We start from the raw sequence: 23,100 nt of genomic DNA on the forward strand, positions 1-23,100 counted from the left end.
GGACATCTTGGCAGAGGTGTGGAAGTACACAGACCTTTTTTTAAGCTCTATATTGGAAATGCAAGAATGACCTTGCCCCAGGAAACCAAGAGAAGGGATTCCCCGAAACAAAATAAATGAGTGCTCTGTTTGGGGGAGCCTGGTTCATGGAATTTGGGGGCCATTCCTGCCTAACTCACGGATGAGGCTACAATCCTCACCTCCCCAGTCCCCATGGACAGACACTCTCTGTGTGGGTGCTGTCTTTGGTGCCCTGCGGATTTGGTCTTCACATTTTGGCTCTGCAGCCCCTCAAATGTCGTGTTTTGTATCAAGAATTCCCTCGGCCGTGGGAGGAAATGGGCCTCTCCCTGAACCGCTCCGTTCTGAGAGGACAGGTCTGGCAGGCGGGACCATGATCTCCTCCCGGAGGCAGGGCTCCAGGCTCAGAACCTGAGAATCTTGGCACAGGGCAGGATTGTGAGGCTGCATTCTGTCCCCTTCGAGGCCCGGCCCTGTGTAATCCCTCTTGGGCCTCCCCCTGCCCTCGATGGGATGGGTCCTTCCTACTGGCCTTCAGGGTTGCTCCTTCATGTCGGCCACTGCCCACCTGCTGCTGGACCATAAGGGGGCTTTTCCTGGCCCGACCTCAGGTTCCCTTCCTCCGCTCCTGGGTGTCTCTCTGAGGCTAGCCATGGCCTCCACGGTGCAGGAAGCAGGTAGGAGGCCCCTGGGAGGCCAGAGAGGGAGCCCCACCAGATGTCAGGGTGCAGGGACCTCGTGGGGAGAAGGGATGGGGAGAGGAGAGGACTTCTTGCAAGAGAGGCACTGTGGCTTCTTCCCTCTGTCCCTCTACCATGGCGACCTCCCTTCTTAAGGACTCTTCCCAGAGCTGTCCCCAAGCCTACCTGTTTCACAGAGCCAGGGCCCCAGGACACCAACTCAAAGCCCGTGTCTGCTCCTTCACTGAGAAATTCTGAGGAGGACTGAGTTCTGGATGTTGCTGGCAACACAGAACATGGCTGAGAGGAGACTAAGAACCTTAGGCCCTGAGAGCCCCCTAAAAATCACTACTGGAGGCTGGGTCCCAGAAGTCCCTTCCCCACCAAGGACTGACTTCTCTGTCTCAATTTGGGAGAGGTAGTTTGCTTCCCCAACCAAAGAAGATTCTAGATTCGGCACTCCAGTACCTGGTAACAGGTGTGCTTCAAGTTCCACTTGGTTTCTCTGTCTCTGCAGAGTAAACCACAGCTGGCAGGTTTCAAAGGGGAAGGCCTCTGTGGGGTGCTCTCTGACAGGGTAGGAAAGCTGTGGGGCACATTTCCCCTGGTGATATCCCATAGTCACAAAGCCCCACCCAGTGAGATCCCGGAGAACCGTCCTCTTCCCAGCTTCACTAGCATCTTCCCTCCTCCTGGGCACTCTTGAGTGACCTTCTGGAATGATCCAGGAATATTTCTAGCCTGAAAGGGGTAGGGGGATGCACTTTGCAGTCTACAGACCAAAGCTCATTTCTGGAGGAGGAAGATTTGAACTCTTGCCTTATTAGGCAAGTGATCCTGGGCACGTGACCTCAACTTCAAATGCTTATTGAGCACCTACTGTGTTCCAGGTGCTTCAGATACACAGATTAGATGATACACACCACAACAGGGCTTAGATGATACCTTGGGGTATCGTAGGTATCATAGACACAAGGGATGCAGGGAGCCCCACTCAGTGGAGAGCCAACATCTGACCTCAGACGTGAATTGGGGAGCATAGTGTCTCCTGGTTCTGAGGGTTAGATGTGATGCCAGAACACAAGTGTGAATCACCACGCAGCGCCCAGCGCGCAACAGGTGTGTGACAGATGTTGCCTTCTCCCTTGAAGTTCCATTTTGTCCACTTTTCTTTTTCTTGGCGGTGCTGGGGATCGAACCCAGGGCCTTGTGCTTGCAAGGCAAGCACTCTACCGACTGAGCTATCTCCCCAGCCCTGAAGTTCCATTTTGAAAGGGCGATTCTGTCATTCTGGAAGATGATGAGGCCAAAATGTCCTTAAAGAAGGAACATTATTTCTAATTCTGAAAGGATGTTTGAAGTCTCCGGTTTAAGGGAGCACGTCTGAGAACACTCTGGATGAGAACCCGTTTTTCTTCCAACCACAGTCTGCTCCCTCCCTGCACCTCCCTCAACATCCACATTTGGATAAAGTTTCCTTGGGTTCCTCCTGCCCTGAGTCAGGAAGTCTTGGTGGGCTGGGGATGTGGCTCAGCGGCAGAGTGCTGGCCCAGCATGCATAAGGCCTTGTGTTCCATCCCCGCCATGCGTGGGCATGCGCCCAGACACACACACACACCCCTTGGAGACATACTCTGTTTTATTACTTGGAAAGGCATTCAGTTAATTTTGCATACGGTTGCCGGCAGTGTGTTGGCGTCCATGTTTTAGCATGTTCATCTAGATACATCTGTGCAACCATTAACGCTACAACGGTTTTTCGGGGGTTCCTAGACAGCAATGTGGAAAACTATTTAGCCAGAAACTTACTATTCAGAATTTGCTCTTTGTTCTTGTGAGGATTGCTTGAAAACATTGATTACAAAGGGAGACTTTTCTATGTTCCATTGTGTGAGCAGGATTATCTGGCGAGGACCACACCCTTAGAGAATGATTTAAATATGGATGCATGTAACTTATGAGATTACTAAGCAATTCAACTAAAGAGACATTTTTGTGTGTGATGTTGAAACTTATGTGCTTAATTTATAAAATATTTAGAAATATTTGCCCAGTAGAATTGTAAGGCTTACCACAGGCTTACCATAAAACTTAAAAGTGTTTATCTAAGATAAACATTTAGCACATATTCAGCAAATATTTGGCAAGGTCCTTCCCTGAGCAAGGCACTTGTAATTGGTTACAGCCTTGGATTTTGAAATTATATTTGCTTCCCTTTTTGGTTACAATCCCAACCATGTGAGATACCAGGATCCCGTATGTGCCAAGAAACTCACGTGATGGGTTATCAGCACTTCTCAAGGGCATGATCTTTGTTTTGGTTTCCTCTGATACATTTGAGAAGAGTCATGGTGTCTGTCAGGTCTGGGGGACAATGGCACTTCCCCTAGTCCCCAAGATAGGCGCCAGTGGATTCCTTGTCTGACCATATCCCTGCTGTGGCCCCAGCAGAGAAAACATTTACACAAAACAGTCAAAATCAAAATTGTATTTATTTTTATGGAAATGACAATACTAAACAACTTTTGTTTTTGTGATACATTAAGTGGATAAAGAGCAGAATTTCAGCTATCTGAAAAATAAGCTTAGAAGGAGCCATGGTCTAAGGGAACTATATTGCATTCAGCAGCAACGTGGTTCTGCTAAAACCAGCAAACGGCACTTTGCTGGAGCAGATACAGCATGGCGCGCCTCAGGGCCACTCGTGGTAGAGCCGATGTCTGAAGGCTGGGGGACCCTGGAAGCACTGTAAAAGCTTTTTGTGCCTCAGTTTCCTCCGTAAGCAACTGGGATGTTAATGCTTCCTTCCACTGGACGGTGGGGGGGATGAATGGAGCACTCTGGACAGAGGCCAGCATGTCTGGGTGAACAAGTGAGCACCGTCCGCCAGCAACCAGCGGCTTGCCCACGCCAGCTTCTGCTTCCGTGGTGACTGGGTGACCATTTGGGATCCTAGCAGGGGCTGCCCCTGCTACGTGTGGGACCTCCTCTTCGCCCTCTGCATCATCCTCCTCCCTTTGCTGGACAGTTTCCATCAGCTTGCAAACAATCTGTTGCTCCACCTTAAACCTGCAAACATGATCTGCTCCTTCTTCCTTCTCCAGGGCCACCTCTGGGATGCCCTCTAGTCTTTGCACAGTTCCCTCGCTCCCTGGCTCCTTGAGCCTGCTCAATCCTGCCAGCACTTCTCACTTCCTAATTCCTGTCCCCCACCCCAGCCCCTGAGAACTCAAGCTCGTAGACAGGATGTTCCATTTTGTTCTGGGTGCATCCACTCACACGCTAGGCTCACAAATGCTTCTTGGATCAGCCACTTCAGCCATGAGACATGGGAGACTTTTCAGCAAGGGTTCCCAGACCTCCGCACGCGTCCTCTTCCAGCTTTCCACAGGTGCCACTCAGGGACGCAGCCTTAGCTCAAGTCCACCTTTGCAAACTGGGCTGCTTGGTCCTTTCCCTCACAGCGGTTTCTCCTGAGTCCTCAGCTAGAAGCAGGTGTCTCTATCTGTGGTCACTCAAGCCAGAAACCTAAGCATCCTGAGTCCTCAGTGCCTTATCTCTCTACCCAGGAGTTCACCAAGTCTTAATGGGTTCTTAACCTCTCACAACTTTCCTTCCATCTTCTTGACCCTTCTGCTGCCAGTCATTTTTCTAATATGCAAATCTGCTGCTAACCTGGTTAAGCTCATGTAGTTCCACAATTAGCTCTTACAAGATGCTCTCCCACCTCCAATGACTGGGCTCATTTCTGGGGCTCTGCCTTTGTCTCCTGGAGACCCCTTCTAGGGCCACACCACATGACTTAAGAGTCATGGCACTGGCCTCTGAGCTGGGCTCTGGCCCTGGTACTCGAGGACACTCAGGCCCATCACCTCCTTGGGTGTGGCACCTCTAACTTCTCAGCGCACAAAGGTCACTCCACTGCAGTTCCAAGTTTACTGTCTGGCTCCCTACCCAACTGCTCCTTCTTTGTGTTCCCATCAGCGTTATCTTTGTCCCCCTCAGGACTGGAACGGGGACAGCAGGTGTACATAAGTGGCATGCTGCCTGAATAAAGGGCAACAGTAATCATCAAAGTAAGGATGGAAAATCCCACCCCCCCAGATCCAGGAGCACTTGTGAATTTGGAGTTCCTAACCAGAGGCACTGCTAGGAGGAAAGAAATCAATTATTGGAAAGGAAGGGAGCCAGAGGCCACACCTTTTGTGAGTTTGATGAATAAGGGTAGATGAAATTAGTCTGTGAACTGAAGTTTAATTTTCCAGCTTGAGCTGGGTATTGGTAAGGAAAGACATCAGGAAGGCCAGGCTGACTGTTTACAAGTAGTCTTCAGGGCACGGGGGAAGGATGAGGGTCCCTACCTGGGTGGCCACAGCTGACCAGGTTCAGTAAGCTTGACCTGGGACCACCTCTCATGTTGATGAGGCTAGACGCCAAGTTCCTTGGACAGGGGCTCCCACCTTCACTTGGCCTCACGCTCTGTTCTGTCTCTGAGGAGCAACAGCCAGGGCCTCTGCTCACCCTGAAACCCTCAGTCACTCCCCATCAACCTCATTGACCTGGCTGCACCCCTAAAGTCGGTCAGGCCTGAATCTGGCCCACTCCCCAGTCGTTCTCCATGGGATTTTGGGAGATACAAGATAGACGGGAATGGGCTTGGAAGAGTCCAACTTGTCATGAAAGAATGTGATGGTCTTTTATTAAAAATCAAAACCAAGGCGGGTTTGAGAAGAGTTGTAGTTTTCCTAGCGCGGAATCCAAATGCAGGTTACACGTAAAAGCACAGAAAACGGGAAGTGCTACGGGGTCAGCCCTTGAAAAAAGCTACAGGAAGTGATCCTAAGTGTTCCACTTTTGCAACAGTCTTAATGACAAACCCATTAAACATCAGGTGTGGGAAGGCTTCAGCGAGGGGCCTAACAGGAGCCAGCGGAGGGCGGGTTGGGGTCCGGGTGGAGCCAGCCCTCCCGCGCCCCCTCGCGAGCCTCAGTCCAGCGTCGTAACCTGGGGGCAGAAACAAGCACCTCGCGGGGTCGTTAAGATGGGGAACCCGAGGACGCACAGCAGGTGCCCAGTAGTTAGGGTCCATCCCAGACGGCGGAATCATTATAATAAGTGGCCACAAACCCCGGTCATGACCTAATTCGTCTAAAAAAGCAGAGGGAGGAATGCGCCGCAGCTGAGCAGCCAAGCGCAGAGCGGGCGTTCCCGCGGGAGCCCGTCCCCAGCGCCCTGCAGCCCGGGCCTCTGCGGGCGGCGGGCGCACACCGGGGCAGTATGGGCCCTCGTCCCACCCCTGGGTGGTCTCCCGTAGGCAGTGGCCTCGGCCGCCTAGGGGTCTCCGCAGGGCAAAAACCCAGACTCAACCGGGCGTCCGAGGAGGGCGGGGCCCGGCGCGAACCCGCGGCAGCCGCGGCCCCTTTAAGACGCCGTAGCCCCGCCCGCCGCGCAATCCACGTGACCCGGGTCTTGTGACCGGCGGGAGGGCGGGGAAGCCCGCGCCCGCCCGCCCCGCCCGCCCGGCGCCTCCCAGGGCCGAGCCGCGGGCCGCCGTCCCCGCCGCGTCCCCGCTGGGCCGACCGCGCCGGAGCGGGCGGGCGCGGGCCGGGCCGCCATGGACCACAAGCCGCTGCTGCAGGAGCGGCCACCCGCCTACAACCTGGAGGCCGGTCAGGGCGACTTCGCGTGCGGCCCGCACGGCTACGGCGCCATCCCCGCCGCGCCCCCACCGCCGCCCTACCCCTACCTCGTCACAGGTGGGCCCGCGGGCGCGGCGGCGGGGCGGACCCCGCAGGCAGGCAGCCTCCGGGCCCGGCCGCCCGGGAGCGGGTCTGCGGCGCGCCGCCCCCGGAGCCTGCCCGCGGCCGGCCAACTTCGGGTCTGCGAGGCGCGGCGGGCGCCCGAGAGCGGCCTTGCGGGGCGGGCGAGGACCAGGGGTCTGGGGGGGACGGGCGAGCGCCGCCCCGGCTGATGTGCACCCCCGCCCACAGGGATACCCACCCACCACCCCAGGGTCTACAACATCCAGAGTAGAACGGTCACCCGGTACCCTGCTAACTCCATCGTCGTCGTCGGAGGCTGCCCGGTGTGCAGGTAAGTCTGGCCCCGGGTGGCTGAGAACGCACGTGCCGGGACCTTGCAGAGGCGGCGCGGGGCGCGCTGGCTGAGCCCTGCTGGGGGGAGGCCGCCCGGCCGCCCGACTGCAGTGTGGGAGAGGGTGGAATCGCCGGCCCCTGGCTCGGAGGAGGGCAAAGGGCGTGGGTTCCCTTTACTGGGGAGTCGAGTGCACTTGGGGGGCATTGTACCTCCAAATGAGTGGGATGCAGGAACGTTAACATGGCACTGATGGTTTTTCCTCCCTGCTGTGGGACCTGCGACGGGTTCTTTAGAAAGTTTGATGTGCAATTGATTCTTTAAGGAGGTCGGTTTGTTTTGCCACGACCAGAGTCAGGTGGCCTTCATGTTTAGGGGGGGTCCAGGTGGCCGGGGAGCAACAGCTGTGAGGGCCACTGAACGCAGAGCCCCAGAGTGGGGCTTAACTTGGCCACTGGCTGGTCTGGTAGGAAACCCCGTGGTGTGGTTCTTTGTTCGGGCAGGAGTGTTTTTCTCATATCCTCAAACCTGAAGCCTACAGAAACTTTCTAAGGACTTTTTATAGGGTCTGAGGTACTGTGTGTGTGTAGGTCTTGAGGATGGAAATGCAAGTGAGACTTGATTCCTACCCTTGGCATTTGGGGGGTACTCAGTTCAGGAAGTTGGAACAGAGTTGGGGAGCAGGGTTTTGGCCTTCCTCTGAGAGTAGGAAGTTGAAGTCTGAGATGGAATTAAGAAACCCTGGTTTGGACTTAGCCTTCATTTCAAAAGTGTGTCAGGCCCAGTATGGAGCCAGCCATAGGGAAGTTAATGACTTCATAGCCCTGGGGTATGCAATGAGGAGGGCATGGTGTGTTCTTGGGGTAGACACTGGACCCTGGGAGCTGACCATGTGCTTGGTAAAGGGGGCTGTGGCCAGCAGGAGCCTTGGGACGCCACCCACCCACCCAGGAATCCTAGTATAAACCCAGGCTGGGTATGTGATCTGACACCCTGGTGGTCATTGCCCAGCTGACACATTGGCCTTGGGAGACTGTGAAGTGGGAGGGAGGGAACTGGCTGTACCCTGGTTGCAGTTCTCTGCAGGTGCTGCACCTGGGGGTGCCAGTGTTTGGGGTTGAGGCACATGGGGGTGGACTTGGTGGAGAAAAGGGGACATGGCCTGGAAGATCGGCCTGTGCCAATGAGTGAGGAGGTCAGGACTGATCCCTGGTGCAGAAAGTCATTGGGAAATCCCTCTGGAAAATTGCATGGAGAGGTGAGAGAAGGAAAATCTCTGGCTTTGAAGTTAATCCTGACTGCTCAGAGTGCTGCTGTGTGCAAGGCCCTCTGTCCCCACCCAGTCCACTCCTGGATTCCAAGGGCCTTTTTTTTTTTTTTTTTTTTACGGAGACCAGACATCGAGTGATCTCCTGAGTTCGAGGAGGGTTTGCAGGCTGATTGACCAGAGAGAGAAGCAGGAAGGCACCTAGAGCAGAGGGCCCAAGTGCAGCTGGTTGCTGCCTCGTCTGGGAAGTGTTGGTGTTTGATGAGATGGTTTGGAAGCTTTTCTGGCTCAAGCCCCTGAACTTGGAGGAGGGAAGGCCAGCAGCACGGCAGTGTGGTGGTGAAGTTCCCAGGAATGTGGAGCGCCCAGTCTGCTGCTGGCATGGGGAGCACTTTCCCTGGTACTTCCCTTTCTCTGGGAGGTGACTTGTGTCGTTCTGGAGGCCTTTAGATTCTACAGGATCTGGAACACAGGCTGTGCACTCTGGGGAAGGTCTTGGGGGGTGCCGCCTTCATTTGGGAGCTGGTGGTTTCCCTGGACAGTGGTGGTCAGCACTGAGAAGACCAAGTCCTCTGAGGACAGTGTGAGGGGTACTGGATCCCTAAAGCTCCTCCTGCTCCCTTCTGTCTGGGCTGGGTTGCCTGATGTCTGACAGGCCTTTTCCTTGCACCCTGCACACCTGAGGTCTGCCCTCTTCCTGCCGTCCTTTCTGCTGCTGGCCTCTGCGGCTGCTTTTTGCCACTGTGGCGACAGCTGCCCTGGGTGTGGGGCCCCCTGCTCCTCAGCAGGAAACCTGAGGTGAGCGGGGGAGTGGGCAGCCACGTGGCCAGCCTGGGAGCAGGCAGCTCCTTGATTTGGGGAGAGGGTGTGTGATCCTAGGGCCACTTGTACATGGGGACAGAGATGTTCCCCCCTAAAGAGTCAAGTCTGCCCCTGACTGGCATCTTAGGACTGAGAGACGGCTACCTCTCACATGACCACACTTCCTCTCTTTCCAGATCAGGCCTGCCAGGCTCTGTCCCTGCCCTCCCTGGTGGCTTGGCAGGAATTTGCCCAAGTCACACGTCTGTGATTCCCTCTGAGCGAGGCTTGGCATAAGAGGCCCATGTCGCTTGTCACTTTGCCATCCTGTCTGAGCCTCTGTTAAGCAGCCTGACTCCATTTTCCCTTTTTAGCCGTTTACAAGCAGCGTTTTTTTCACCCCCAGCAGCTGAGCGAGTCTTGTGCTGGCTTCCTCCACGCTGCCTCACTGCTCCCGGCCCCACCTGTGGGAACTGCCTTGGCCAGGGGTGTCAGTGCTGGGCCCTCCCCTGCCCTGGGGGCTGGGGGCTGTCCCTGGACGCAGGGTGGGATGGCAGTGCTGTGGGTCTCTGCAGCCTCTTTGGTGGGGCCACCAGGTGCTGCAAGGCAGGTGAGGCTGGAAGGTACCTGGGAGCATAGGCTGCAAGCAGAATGGGCGTAAAGCTGCCTAGGACCATGGGTTGAGTCCTTGCAGGAGGAAATTCAGGGAAGTGGGGTCCTGGAGGCCCAGAGGAAGTACAGGTGTCCTGATCAGGTTTTGCCTACAGGTCCTGGATGTGGCACTGGGTGGTCAGTGTGGAGTCCCTGGGGGCAGAGACAGGCTTCCTTCTGGTTGGCTGGGGGACTGGAGATGACAAAGTGGAGTCTGGAGGGGAGAGGGAGTGACAGATCCTTGGACTTCGGATGGCGATGGGTGGCAGAAGGACTGGGGTAGGGAAGCTGGTCAAGGCACTGACTGCCAGGGCTCGTGGTATGGACTGTCCCTGGCCTGAGGACAGGGAGCTGTGCACTGATGGCAGGAACTTGTGTCCTGGCCTGTGTGCTGGGCAGGGCATGTAGATGGCAGGAGGCCCGTTCTGCCTCCCTGGCTTCCGAGTCTCTAGCTCAACCCAAGTCCGCCAGCTGTGGCAGTGTGGGCACCTCGAGGTGGTTGTTGGTGGGACAGACTGGTGTTCTGGGAAGCCCACTGGATGCCCTTCCTGGCCAGGTCTGCTTTCTTCCACTGGGGAGGGACTGGGGCTAGCAGTTGGACTTGTTGAGAACTGCCCCGAGTAGCCTGGAGGTTCTAGTGGAGTAACTGCTCAGGGAGCCTTTTCAGATTGGAGACCTTGGGACAGCCAGAGGCAAGCTGGTCCTGAGCCTTGGCTTCAGTCTTGGGGCCCAGAGAGGAAGCCCTATGTGTTCCTTTTTTTTTTTGGTACAGCGATTGAACCCAGGGGCACTTAACCACTGAGCCATATCCCCAGCCCTTTTTAATTTTTTAAAAAAGGGTCTCATTAAGATGCTTAGGGCCTGCATTGCTGAGACTGACTTTGAACTCGAGATCCTCCTGCCTCAACTTCCCAGGCCACACACCTGTAATCTCAGACTCATGTGTGCCCGACTCATGTGTTCTTTTTCTTGAGGAGGCTGTCCTTCAGGAGTGGGTGGGCTAGAGTTGCTTTGGGGGCTGGATTGTGCCTTGAGGTCCCTAAGCTTAGGGAAATGAATGGAGACAAACTGGGGAAGGCTACTGGGCGTCTTGGGGTCCATCTGGGTGGCACTGACTGCCCTGGAGGACCACCTTGGAAGTAGGGCTGGCTGGGGCTTTTGGGGCAGGAACACTGGGGAGCCCATCTGGATTCTGATCCCTGTCATGGCACTCCTAGCTGTGTGGCCTTGCACACTGTGGGTCTCACCTCTTCAGGTGGGGGTGGTAATGGTACCTGTGGCTTTTCGGTGATGTGAGGGGTAAGCACGATTCTTTCTGACTGGGTATCTGTCCTTGGGCAGCTTAGAGCTTGCTCCTTCCAGCCTTTTCTGCCCTTTTCTGTCCCTGGTGAGGTAGAGCTCATCTGGAACCCCCTAGGGCCCAGCTCCGGCTGACATCAGCAGGTTCCAGTGGCCACTTGTTCTGAGAGGCTCAAGTGGGGTGGGGGGGGGAGCAGGTTCTCAGTATTAGTCAGTTCCCCAGTGTCTTCAGCTCCATAATCCTCCCGACCCCCACGTGACTTGTGTGCAAGGACGGGGAGGGGCCGCCCAGCCACAGCTGGAAGGACTGCTGGGTTCCGATTCTGAGCCAGCTGAGGGAGTTGAGACTTGCTCTGGCAGCCTGGAGCTTCTTTTGGGTCTGGAGCTGCAGAGGGCAAGGCTGCTGGGGCCAGGCTGGCAGGAGGGGCTGGGGTCTCCACACAGCAGCAGTTTGCATTTTGCTGGATCCAGATTGGTCTTCAGGCTAGATCATGCTTCTCAAATCGGAAGATGTTGGGTTTTAAAAATCTAAACTGTGCCAACACTCTTTTTGAGGTTCGGGGCAGTACTGTAGTTAAAACAGTAATATTTCTGTGACAAGATGAGAATCTACATTAAGTAGGAGAAATTAAAACTATAAATAACCACACAGGAGCCCAGGTCACATTGCTGCCAGGTGAGTTTGCTGTGAACTTGGGGAAGGTTGCACTTTCCCAGCTGTTTGGCCTTTGGGATTGCAGGTAAGGGTGTGGCATCTTGGGGCGGAGGGTGTGGGGCCCTCGGGCTGAATCCCAGCTCAGGGCGGAAGCTTTCTGAAGCAAGCCGTGGGCTGGTCTCTCCCCTCCGTCCCTTGGCCTGTTGAAGCCAGGTCAAGACACGGGTGCAGGCTGTCAGGGCACCAGTACTTCTTGGGTCCTGGGTTAGACTCTGGCTGCTCGTAGATTCCTGAGCCTTGTGGGTGACAGTCCCATCTGCGAGTGACCGAAGGGAGCATCCTCACTCTTCCCAGAACTGATGGCCTTGACCCTCTCTGGCAATGGGGTGAAGGTACATGGGATGAGCTGGCTGGGCAGGGCTAGTGCCGGAGGCTGTGAGGGGTGTTGCTGGGCACTGGCAGCATCAGGCCTGGCTCTCCTGACTCAGGTCACTAGAGGGTGGCATAAGCTGCCCAGCCCTGAGCTTTGGCTAGAGGAAGCAGTGGGTTTGAACAGGAAACCCCATGGATTTGTGCACTGAGGGCGGGTCGCCCTAGTCCCTGGAGGCTGTTAACTCTAAGTCCTAAGCCCCCTCCAGGGACTGAGAAAATGTGATGTTGGGTGTTGAGCTGGGCCTGGGAAGGCTTGCCTGGCCACTGGTGGGAATTATAGCATCTGGTGGTGCTGTGGTTTGGTGGCGGGGACAGCCCAGGAGTGACCAGCTTTCCTGGGCTCTTCCAGCTTCTATAGTGTGGACAGAGGCTCGGGGTCTGGACAGAGAATTAGAATGTGGGTGGCAAGCTGTGCCCTTGAGTGCTGACTGGAGGACAGTTTGTGTGGACAAGACACAGGCCTAACCTGGGGAGCCCACTCCTGCCCTTCGTGCCTTTAGCCAGGATGCCCCATGCCATCTGCAGCCTTCCTGGCACTGAAGCCCAGTGACCTGGCTGGGTGCAGCTCCTCCTGCTCCCCTTGAGTGGATTTGGGGCGCTGTCTGCGCTCTGCCTTTTTGGTCCTCAGGAGCAACCTGGCAGGCACTTGGCTAGTCCCTGTCTTCAGACCTCAGTGGTCCCCAGAGGCTCCTGTTTCCTTGAAGCCTGGAGAGGTGCTGGGCTAGGCTCCCTGGTGACTCCTTCAGAGGGGCTGGCTGCTTTAGGAGGTTGCTCACCTGGCTCCCTTTTGCCTGGCTCTGCTTTTTCATGGGACATTTTAAAATAGAAACATGCAAGCTAGTGTTTCCAGGGTCTCACCTGCCAGCAGAAGTTGTGCAGGTAGGGGAAGAATAGGAGCAGTGCAGCCAGAGGCTCCCAGTGGTCTGGAGCCACCTGGCCTCCCTCTAGCCACTGTAGAGGTCCTAGGCCCAGAGCCCTGTCTTGTCCATCTATGTTGGGGGCAGCTGGTGGCTGAAGATACCAGAGTGGCCTCAGGTGCTAATCATCTGGGTCCTCTGCCAGCCTAACCCCTGGTTAGCCAGGGCCCGAGGTCCAGGTGTGTTGGGGTGGGCGTATCCTCCTTGGACTGGACTGGCAGGGGCCAAGCGTGGGCCCAAGTGTGGTGACCTGATGACCTTGTGTTATACAGAAGAGGGTGCTTGTAAAAGTCATACCAGAGGGATCACTTCACCAACACTGACTCAGACCTGGGTCACATTGCCTTACAGCAGGGCTTACCTGTGCTCCAACCTAGCCTGCCATGTCGATGCAGAAAAGGTTCTTGGGAGTCGGGAAGCTTAGACTGGAATAGAGCTCCCCAGGACTTTTTTCTGGGGGGTCTGGAGAGGCCTGACCCAGGGGCACTTAACCACTGTGCCACATCCCCAGCCATTTTTTATATATTTTATTTAGAGACAAGCTCTTGCTAAGCTGCTGAGGCTGGCTTTGAAATTGTGATCCTCCTGCCTCAACCTCCTGAGCTCCTGGGATTACAGGTGTGTGCCACTGTGCCTGGCTCCCCAAGAGTCTTGACCTAGGGCACTCAGCCTGTGAACCAGTGGATGCTGGGACTCCCTGGAACGGGGGTCCTTTCCTTCTCTGCAGAGCTTAATCAGGATGTGGTGGAAAGTGCTGCTAGAACTTACTGTCCTTCCTGGGTTGGTCTTAGGTAGGCAGCTCCCTTTGTGCGGGTTGGAGGGAGGTGAACACTGAGTTTGACTTGATCTTTAAGCAGAAAACCAGACTTCTGGAATATCCATTTGTTTTTTCATGCCCCCCCTCCCCCCAAAGCAGGTGCTGATCCTATTTCTGGAAAGGAGAACCCAAGGGTCCCTGTTGGCTGCTTTGTGGCCTCTGAGGTGGTGGGAGTCCTGTGTTCTGCCACCTCAAGCTGTGGTTGGAGCTGTGAACTTCCTCCTCTCCACCAGGGGGCAGAACAGCACTTGCTTCCAGGCCATTGTGGCATGAGGGAGCATGGGGGTGAGCATGGAGCTAGAAAAGGAAGCTGGAATGGGGGTTGGGAGTGGGGTCCCCTGGGACCACAGTGACATGTTTTCCCCTCAGCATTAACAAAGGAAATCAGCCCTAGCTGCTGCCTCCTCTCCAGCTCACATGCCTGCCCTTTGTCCGTTTCTCCTGGTGAAGTGCTTGAGTACAGGGGCTGGTCCCCACATTCCCAGGATGGGGGAAGCTCCTGACACTTCTCATGTCAGCCCTGGGTTCAGAGCTTTCTAGATGTAGACTGAATTGCTGAGCACATGGCTCTTGTTTCCCACCCACCAGGATGGTGGAGACTCTTCTGATCACTGAACTTGTGCTCATTGGTACAGGACCAGGGTAATGTCCCTCTGTCATGCACACTGGAGGTAGGCTTCAGTGCTTTTTAGGAAGTTTTCCTCAAGGGAATGTAAAAGATGTAAAAAGAAATCTGAAACCTTCAACATTGAAAATACCCCCAAATGATGGGGGTTTCTTGGGTCTTGTTTTTATATAAACACGTGCTGCTCGTCATTCCTTTTGCAAAGCAAGGTTGGTGGTGGCTTTCAGTGTTGAGCAGTGCTCAGCAGCAGATGCCAGCTCTGTGCTCTTGGCTATGGCTGCTGCTGGGGGAGGGGGCTCTTTCCAGGCAGGTCTGCTGTAGGTCACTGGCTGTCCCCTGTGCAGCCAGGTGGGAGGGGTCGGGGCCCTAACCTGCCGCCCCTCTCTCCACAGGGTCGGGGTCCTGGAGGACTGCTTCACCTTCCTGGGCATCTTCCTGGCCATCATCTTGTTTCCCTTTGGGTTCATCTGCTGTTTTGCCTTGAGGAAGCGGAGATGTCCCAACTGTGGAGCAACCTTTACCTAAAGGGAACAACACACCTGGCTTTCCTGCATCCAGCTCTTTTCTAATGTAAATGTCGTGTATAATAGTTTTATTTGATTAAGCTTCAGAACTGTTTTGTAAAGTGAGGAGGGATAGATTTGGCTCGTGCCAGCCACGGCTTGGCAGAGTGTGGAAGGCAGCAACCCTGCTCCCAAGGTTAATGACAACTCAAGAAAGCACTGCTTTTATTTTTTGCAGTCTTCAATTTGAGAAAGGTGAGAAATACTGTTTTAAATAAACGAGATTCATACCATTGTTCAGCTGGTCCTGCTTGTTTGGCACTTTCACACTGCCACCCACAAGTGAAGTCGTTAGGTGAAACTTGACACACAGGCCACTCGTGCCCATCTTACTGACACTGACAGAACTGGTGTTTGATTCTTTATTCAACATTAAACGCCAGACCCAACATCTGCAGAGCACACACCTGGACACCTTTGTGTCTGCAGCAGCCAGGACTGCTCTGGTTCCAGGCTGTAGGGGTTGCTCTTGGCAGCTAATGACCTTGGGGCCCCTTAGGATACCAGGGAAACAAAGCTTGAGGAAACTCCCAAGTTGCTCAAGAGCTGTGAAGTCTAGGGTGTGACACCGCTGACTTTCCTTCACACATTTCCAGACCCTGGACCGCTTGTTCTCCACTGCTGAAGACAGTGGCCTTCTTAAACCCATGCTTTGGAAATGGTGGGAGGAACAGTGGGCCACTTAATTGGATTTGAAATAGTTTTCTTTCCTGACTAGGGCACCTTCTCAAGGCAGTGCCACATGACACCTGCTCATGGTGGGACCCAGACCTTACTTGGGAGGGTGTTAGTCATGCTGCAGCAGCCGCCCTTCTTGGGGGTGCCTGTGTCCCCTCCCAGGGAAGCCTGAGACATTGTTCTGTCCAGCTGGAAGGAGCCGCAGGTCTCACATGAACTGTTCTACCTCCATCTGACCTTGACCAACAATGATTTATCTATGGTGAGATCAAAGTAGCTGTGATAAGCAACAGCTTCCTGCCCCCTCTGTGTGGATCTTGGCCATGACCGACTGGAGTAGATCCAGGTTCTTCACAGCAAAGTCAAGCTACAGCCCCTGGCTTGGGGCTAGTGCAGAGGCCTGGTGCAGCAGCCGTGATGCTAAGTGTCCGGCAGCGCAAGGCTGGGGTGAGTGCCATCTGCAGGTAGAACTCAACTCAAACAGGAACACGGGCCCCACGAGGCCCCCTAAGAGGTTTGTTAAGTAGCTGTTTCTTTGGTCACCCAGCTTAGGGAGAATGCCCTCGGAGTCACATGTTCCCAGTGTGCCAGGCCATGGTGAGGACAGCCTGTTTGGACCGTTGTGAATCTAGGTGCAGCAGTTAACACTGAACTCAGTAGCTCTTACGGGCAGTTTCACTGAGTGCCAAGTATGGCTGTGCAGAGGGAAGTGGCCTGTGTCAGTGCTCTGCAGCTGTCTAATCCGAGGGAGGTCAGGATTTCTCCACCTTTGAGGAGCTTTATGTTTAATCAAAAGTTCAATATTTGTAAGTTAAAAAATTATTACCTTTAATATTATGTTTTCATAATTTATATTGCTTAAAATTATGATTTGCATGCCAAGATGCAAACCTTACACAAAATTTTCTTTAGATAAACTTCATAATGCTACTTAAGAGCACATGCTTTGTAAAATAAAACCAAGGTCTCATTTGCGTTCAGGTGCAGAAAGCCAACCATGAAAGCATAGACTATCCCTTATTCTGGCATTTTTTTTTTTTTAAATCATATAATATTAAAGATATAGTAAGGATCGGAACCAAATTTACCTTTTTTTTTTTTTTTAACAGAATAGGAAGAAAATACTTCAAATGATTGAGCCTGATCACTAAACTATTATTCACTTATCTTAAAGACAGAAATGTGTAAACCCAACTATGCTAAAACTAAATTGAGAAAATGCATCGATTTGCTCGAGTGGGATACATTGGAAATCAGGCACCCTTGGGTGAAGCCTGTGAGTCCCAGCACTTGTCAGACAATATACCTATCGTTGTGCAGTGAGAACTTAACTCCAGAGGAACCAGGAGGGTCCTGGGCCTCTTCATCGAATGATTGGTGCGGATCGATCATTTGTCACTGTAGGTCGAAGTTTCACAGTAGCAAAGGGATTTTCTCCACTGGAGAGGGAAAAAAACTATTAAAAACTGTTCCAAGACAGGAATTTCATTTTAAAAGAGCTGATAACCACCGCTCTTGCTCTCCGCCACCCTCCCAGTGTACACAAGCCTTGGCTGATGTTTCTGTGCGTGAAAGTCTACAGCTCACTCTGTGGGACCCGCTAGGGAAGGGAACATTCCATAGCTTTAAACAGTCGGGTGACGCAGAGCCCACACCTCTTCAGTTCTGCACTGGGAAGGGGGCCATGTGGGAGCCACCCAGGAACAGAAGCTGGATCAGGGCAAAGGTACACTGTTCCTCTGGGCCCAATTCCTGATGAGCGTTGCTGCAGCCTCCCTGGCTCCACGGACCAAGGCCTTCTCAGGCTGGACCTCCTGGGCTGGGTGCCAGAGGCCCTCTGGGGGCGCTGCTCACCCCTCGGGAGGGCAACGCTATGTTCTGAAGAGCTGCTCACGCGAGTCACACGTACCTGAGAAAGGGTGGCTTTGCGGTCCCGTTTGCATCACTCTGTAGGAAAGATAAAGAAGTTTATGAAAGGCTCAGGAAATGGGACATTTTGGAAGGCATAAGGACCATAAATTGGTTGAATTTAAAAGCACCCCGTGGTCTCACTTTGAGATTGCCTCAGTGTCTAAATTCATTTGAAAGAATAAGGGTGAGAAAAGAAAATGTTCTAGGAACATGAGGGCCCCTCACTAATACCAGAACGTGAACCGAAAAGCTGCCTCAGAGCGTGGCCGAGGCACCCACACAGGTCAGCCCCTGGCAAATTAAACCGAGCAGCTGAGCCACATTACAGAAAAGACCTGTGCCCAGAACAGCACAGCCTTGGGGGAGATGCAGACTGTGGCGTCTCAGACCTATCGTGATTGTGGTTGGCTTTTTTGGGAGCTGAACACTGAAGATGTGAAAAAGTAAGTAAAAATCAAGCCTTATTGATTTGGGGGGCTGAGGCTGATAGCTCGGTCCAGTGGTCTTCTAGGAGGTCCCAAATTGTGAGGAGAGAAAATGGCACCAACACAAATGTCTAACCTCAGAACCTGCCCAAGCCCTGTAGGTGCTGAGCCCGCCCATGGCCCAACCAGAGCTTCTGCCTCCTGGAGTCCCGGGGGAAGGCCACTGTGTGTCTCATGGGCACTGCTGTGCAGTGCTGGCCGGGACCAGGTGTGTGTGCGCCTTTCCCCTCATTCCAAAGAGCTTGTACTTGCTCCTGCTCTTCTCTAAGGTCTCTGCTGCAGCATGTGTGCACCCAGCAGAGGGCAGTGCAAAGCCATCTGACTCATGGCAGCCAGGCCAGACTGCCCTGGAATCCCCAGCCAGCTTCCCAGGCCTCCCAGTTGTCTTGGCACACGTGGACTTCGAACACTGACTCAGACAAACTCTTCCCATTTCCCAGTGCCAGCCAGAGGGTGAAGGCTAGGGCCAGCACTCCTGCTGGGTGTTGTCACCAAATACTGGGTGCAGGATGGGCTGGGCACTGGGGGCTATGGCCTCGGCCTCAGAACCCTTGGCCAGTGCAGCTGCAGAGCAGCCGGGCACCTGTGGTCTACTTTTCACCTCAGCAACACAAAGCCACTGTCCTGCTCACACATCCTAACAGACAGGACTGGAAGTGGCTGCAAAAGAGATTTCTCCTACAGGGCCTGCTGCACTTCCCCAGCAGACCTGAGTAAGTCATTTCTGGTGTAACACTTACATAATGATTAAGGGCTAATATGTAATCAAAAAAATTGTTTCTGGGTACTGGGGATTGAACCCAGGGGTACTTCAACCACTGTGCCACATTCCCAGCCCTTTTTAATATTATTTTTGAGACAGGGTTTTGCCAAATTGCTGAGGCTGGCCTCAAACTTGGGATCCTCCTGCCTCAGCCTCCTGAGTTGCTGGGATTACAGGTGTGCGCCACTGTGCCTGGCTTACAATTTAATTGTAAAATGTACCAGGAGGTCTGTTGATTGCCTTCTCAAAGTGCTGTCCTGACTGTTTTGCCTGGAGCAGGAAGCCCCCAGTGATAGTCCCTGTGCAGGAAGGGAGCCTCCTGCGGCCCAGAGGTCAGAGCAAAGTGCACTGCGTCTGGCCAGAGGCACATCTCATGCCATGCTAAGCACTGCTCACACCAGCAGGCCCAGCCCTGGGCCCTGCCTCCACTGGAAAGCACCTTCCATCCTTCCTGAGGGCAGAACACCGTTCCCTTCCTGCACAGCCATCTGAGGGAGCAAGTGCTCTGCCCACCTGACTGGGAACCAGAAACTTCCTCTACCTGGGAGCTCCCCACCAGCCGTCCTCCAGCAGAGCCCTGGCACCGTCTGGGTGCTTAGCCCACTCTGCCTAAAAGAATCGCGGCAAATCCTCGAAGTACCGTGGCAAGAGGCAACGAGGAAGGTTGTGAGGAAGGAGGCAAAACAAACTGACGACGCCCTCAAGACAAGCTGAGGCTGCTCAAGTGTCGGGCAAACCCTGGTCCTGTGCCTGAGAGTCCTTGTGCATACCCTGGACCAGCCTGAACCAGCAGGGCATGTGCACAGGGCCGCCGAGATGCTCCCCGCAGCCCATACTGGAGACCCCCAGACAGCTTCCACAGACAGCTGTGTCCCTGGCAGGCCGCCTCTGCCAGGACACTGGCTCTGGCCTTGGAGGAGGGATGGAACTGCATGGGGTGTGCATGGAGGACTGGGAACGCTGTTTCTGGAGCTCCTACTGGTTTTACAGAGTCACTTTGTAGAAATGTGTTGCGTACTTTTCTGTGTGTGGCATTCTTCAATGAAATGTTAACTATTTTTTTCTTCTTTTTGCGATGCTGGGGATTGAACCCAGGGCCTTGTGCTTGCGAGGCAGGCACTCTACCCATTGAGCTATTAAAATGTTCACTTAAGAGCAAGCCTAGACACAGGCCTGAATGTGATGGCTTGACTTGATTTCCAAGTTTCTGATGCTGTGAAGGCAGCATATATTCAGTAGAAACAATACTCTGAACTTTGTAGGTCTTTTCCTGGGCCAGCAATATGTGGCACAGTTCCCTAGTGGTCCTGGGTATGGCCTTAGATGGCACCATCAGCCCCCCAGGATCATGGGGGAGACATCTGACACTTTGCGCCCTGTGCTGCTCAGCTGGGACATTTGCAGGTGAGGTAGGTCTTTGGTTCACAGCGTTGTCAACTTAGGCTGGGCCCATGGTAGGTCAAGGCACATCTGCATCATTTTCAGACCAATTTCCCCTTTAACATTTGGAGGTTTTGCTGGGTGTGGTAGTGCACACCTGTGATCCCAGTGACTCAGGAGGCTAAGGCAGGAGGACTGCAAATTCAAAGCCAGCCTCAACAACTTAGCGAGATCCTGTCTCAAAATAGAAAGTGAAGAGCTGTGGATGTAGCTCAGCGGTAAAGGGCCCCTGGCTTCAATCCCCAGTACAAAAAAAAAAAAGAAAGAAAAAATTTTTCTTAGCGATCTCTGGGATGCGAGGTCGACGGAGCTGCCCGCCTCAGCTCTCCACGGCCCCTGACCACCTCTAGACCACTGAACGTGTGACTATATCACCATCTCCCCGCACCTGCGCAGCTCAGCCAGCACACTCCTTCTGCAGCCAGGATGGGCTCGCCCAGGCGGCTACCTGGGCCTTTCTAGTGGGCCACAGAACAAGTCACTTCTGGGGCTCTGTGGCACAGTGGGCAGGGCCTGCTACACTTACTCTCTGTCCCCTTCTGGCAGCCAGCATGGTGCTGGTCCCAGGGCACTGTGGACAGATGATCCAGGCTGAACCCAGGTGCCCACAGGTAGTCCACTGGGAGAGTAGAAGGGCAAGGACAGTGACAGCTTTGAAACTGGAGAGCCAGACAAGCAATGGAGCCGAATGGGGCTGCAGCAGAGTAGGGTACGTCGTGCAATCCCAGGAGAACCCAGAATTCCACACGTCTTGTATAGACATTTGTGACCTGCTGTCCACCACAGGGCCATGTGCCTTGTGGGGACCGCTTCATCCCAGTTTACAGGGTGGTCCCTGTCAGTTCAGACCACCCAGAATAGCTCCTTCCCCAGCCTGTGTAAGCCAGGTGCAGCCAAGACGGTGAGCGGGCCTCACTGCACAGGCCAGGCAGTGAGGAGAATGCAGGGTGCCCTGACGCCAGCCTATCCACGCAGTGGACAGCATAACACTTTCTTCCTCAGCCAGCCGGAGGCCAGCCCCTGGCCAAAAAGGCCTTCTGACTGGGTCCTCAGCACCAGTGACCCCTGCTGGGCTGTGCTCATCTCCCGGCTCGCTCTGCAGGTCAGCCCTTCATTCTCAGAAAGGGAACACTGAGGCCAAACAGGGCAACACCAACTGCGCTGAGTCCCGGGACCTTTTCTGAGTCAAGGTGCCCGGGGTGGGGCCAACCAGCTTGGGCCTCAGCCGTGGTAAACATGCACTTAAGATGTGGCTCTGGAGTGCTAGACAGCTGAGCTTTGGATCATTTTTACAAGGATGTTGCTCAGGTGACTTAGGGAACGATGACCACGCTGAGCCCTGCAGAGCAGGTCCACATGGCCGCTCCCCTGAGCCACCTGGGGCGAAGCCCTTCTCAGCTTTTGAGATCTTTTCAGAGGTGACATCACGGGGCATATGGGAACTTCTCAGGTCAATGGCTCTAGGAACATTCTGTTCTGGAGGATAGCTCCTGGTACTGGGTGTTGGGTGTCTTTAAGCCCAAGAACACTGATGTTAAAAAAGCCAGGCTGCTGTGTGTAACCGATCATAGCTGTACCTAAAGCACACATGGAAACCTGTTTTGGGCACAGTGGTGAAGCTCTGCCAGCTCTCATGGATCCCAGTGTCTGGCCTGAGACAGAACTTAGCTCCCCTACATCAGCAGCTGGCTTAAACATTTTGGTTAAGGAAAGACAAGTTAATCCAGTTGGGGGTCAGAACTTGACTGTTCCCCAGCCCTCAAGGTTACCAGGGTTCTCTGAGACTTCCGGGCAGGGAGGGCTGCCATCTCAGGAGCCTTATGGACCGTCCTGTTACGGGTCAAGTTTTTAACAGTGTTCTAGTTTGCACGATCTGAACCTGGCTGGCTGGCAGGGTGGCCACTAGCCATACATGGACAAAATAGTCAATCCAACTTCTTAAGCACCCTGCACTATTTAAGAAGCTGCTCAGCTGCTCCACATGCCCCAGCTGCTGTATTGGGCAGGACAGTTCCAGAACATTTCTGCCTGATCCATAAATTCTCTAGCTTCAGCTACTGGAGCTCTGCCCGACAACACAGACTATCAGACACAGCTTCCTGCTGCTCCTGAGAGAGGCTGCCAGCATCAGGCGGCCAATGGCAAGCAGTGGCTCCTCCTGCTCTTGAACTACTATGTCAGAAGACGTGACTCCTGTGACAGAAGCATAATCTTGCGTGTACTGTGAAGCACTGCACTTACTTGGGGGGTCACTGCTCTCTTCCTTCTTTGTCTCAGAGAAGGAAAAGCATATGTCCTCAAGCACACAGTGGGGTGGGCCCCTGAAGTGGCGGCCAACAGCACCTGCTTGGGAGGCTCTCAGGTCCAGGGTGGCCTTTGGGTTTTAAGAGCCAATTACTATTTTCTTATGACTTTTCTACTTGGTATTTTCCATTATCCTCTAGATCAGAAGAACAGCATAGCAGTTTATCAGGACCTCAGTGACTAGCCACAGGTGACAGTGGCAGGTGTCCCATCGGTGAGCGTGTTCTGATTGGAGATGCTGATGCCTGTTCACAGCTGCATTTCCCAACATGCCATGGAACCTGAGAACTGCCTGTCGTGTTTCTGTGCTTCTCCTTTCTCCATTTTGCCCCTGGGGGCCAGGCTGACCCACAGGGCAACTCAGCCAGGGGCCCAGGGCAGCAGCACAGTTGGTGCAGACAGGTGGCGGGTGGGGTGGGAGGTTAAGATAGCTGTGTGTCTGTCTATCAGAAGAAAGATGGTAGAGTGTTAATAGTAGTTATCCTAGAAGTAAAAACATAATTAAAATTCTTTTAATATTTTTCTAGTTTTCCCAATGATAGTTACCAAAAAAATCTCCCAAAACCCTAAGTTATTTTTATAAGTAGCAAACAGTTATTTTAAAAGAAGTTCCATAGGTAGGAGTGTAATGATTAGATAGTTTAATTCTTACAAAGGGACCACTGCCCAAACTTGAACTTTGCTCTTTAACAAAAACC

The 23,100-nt window shown here is 53.9% G+C and overlaps 2 protein-coding genes across 4 annotated transcripts in view; one reads left to right on the top strand and one right to left on the bottom strand.

Moving 5' to 3' along the window:
* Positions 1–571: 571 nt before the first annotated feature.
* BRI3 (brain protein I3) lies at positions 572–15,056 on the top strand (the record flags this gene model as incomplete). 2 transcript variants are annotated; one of them, XM_079121311.1, is made up of 3 exons in its annotated part: positions 572–698; positions 6,692–6,794; positions 14,651–15,056. In XM_079121311.1, the coding sequence occupies 3 exons, from the start codon at positions 572–574 to the stop codon at positions 14,781–14,783; spliced, it is 363 nt and encodes a 120-aa protein (XP_078977437.1). In that variant the 3' UTR covers positions 14,784–15,056. The 2 variants fall into 2 exon arrangements, with proteins under 2 accessions (XP_078977437.1, XP_078977436.1); XM_079121310.1 differs by lacking the exon at positions 572–698 and adding an exon at positions 6,185–6,457.
* A 1,393-nt stretch (positions 15,057–16,449) lies between these two features.
* The window catches only part of BAIAP2L1 (BAR/IMD domain containing adaptor protein 2 like 1), a 92,058-nt gene continuing 85,407 nt past the window's right edge, over positions 16,450–23,100 (bottom strand). For both annotated transcript variants that reach the window (XM_079121278.1, XM_079121279.1), the window contains exons 13-14: positions 17,409–17,446; positions 16,450–16,938 (exon numbers count right to left, since the gene is read on the bottom strand). In XM_079121278.1, coding sequence (XP_078977404.1) covers positions 16,863–16,938; positions 17,409–17,446 — 114 coding nt within the window. In that variant the 3' untranslated portion in view covers positions 16,450–16,862. The remainder of the gene's footprint in view (positions 16,939–17,408; positions 17,447–23,100) is intronic.

The sequence above is a fragment of the Sciurus vulgaris genome (genome assembly GCF_902686455.1).
Source record: "Sciurus vulgaris genome assembly, chromosome: 18".
NCBI classification, from domain to species: domain Eukaryota; kingdom Metazoa; phylum Chordata; class Mammalia; order Rodentia; family Sciuridae; genus Sciurus; species Sciurus vulgaris.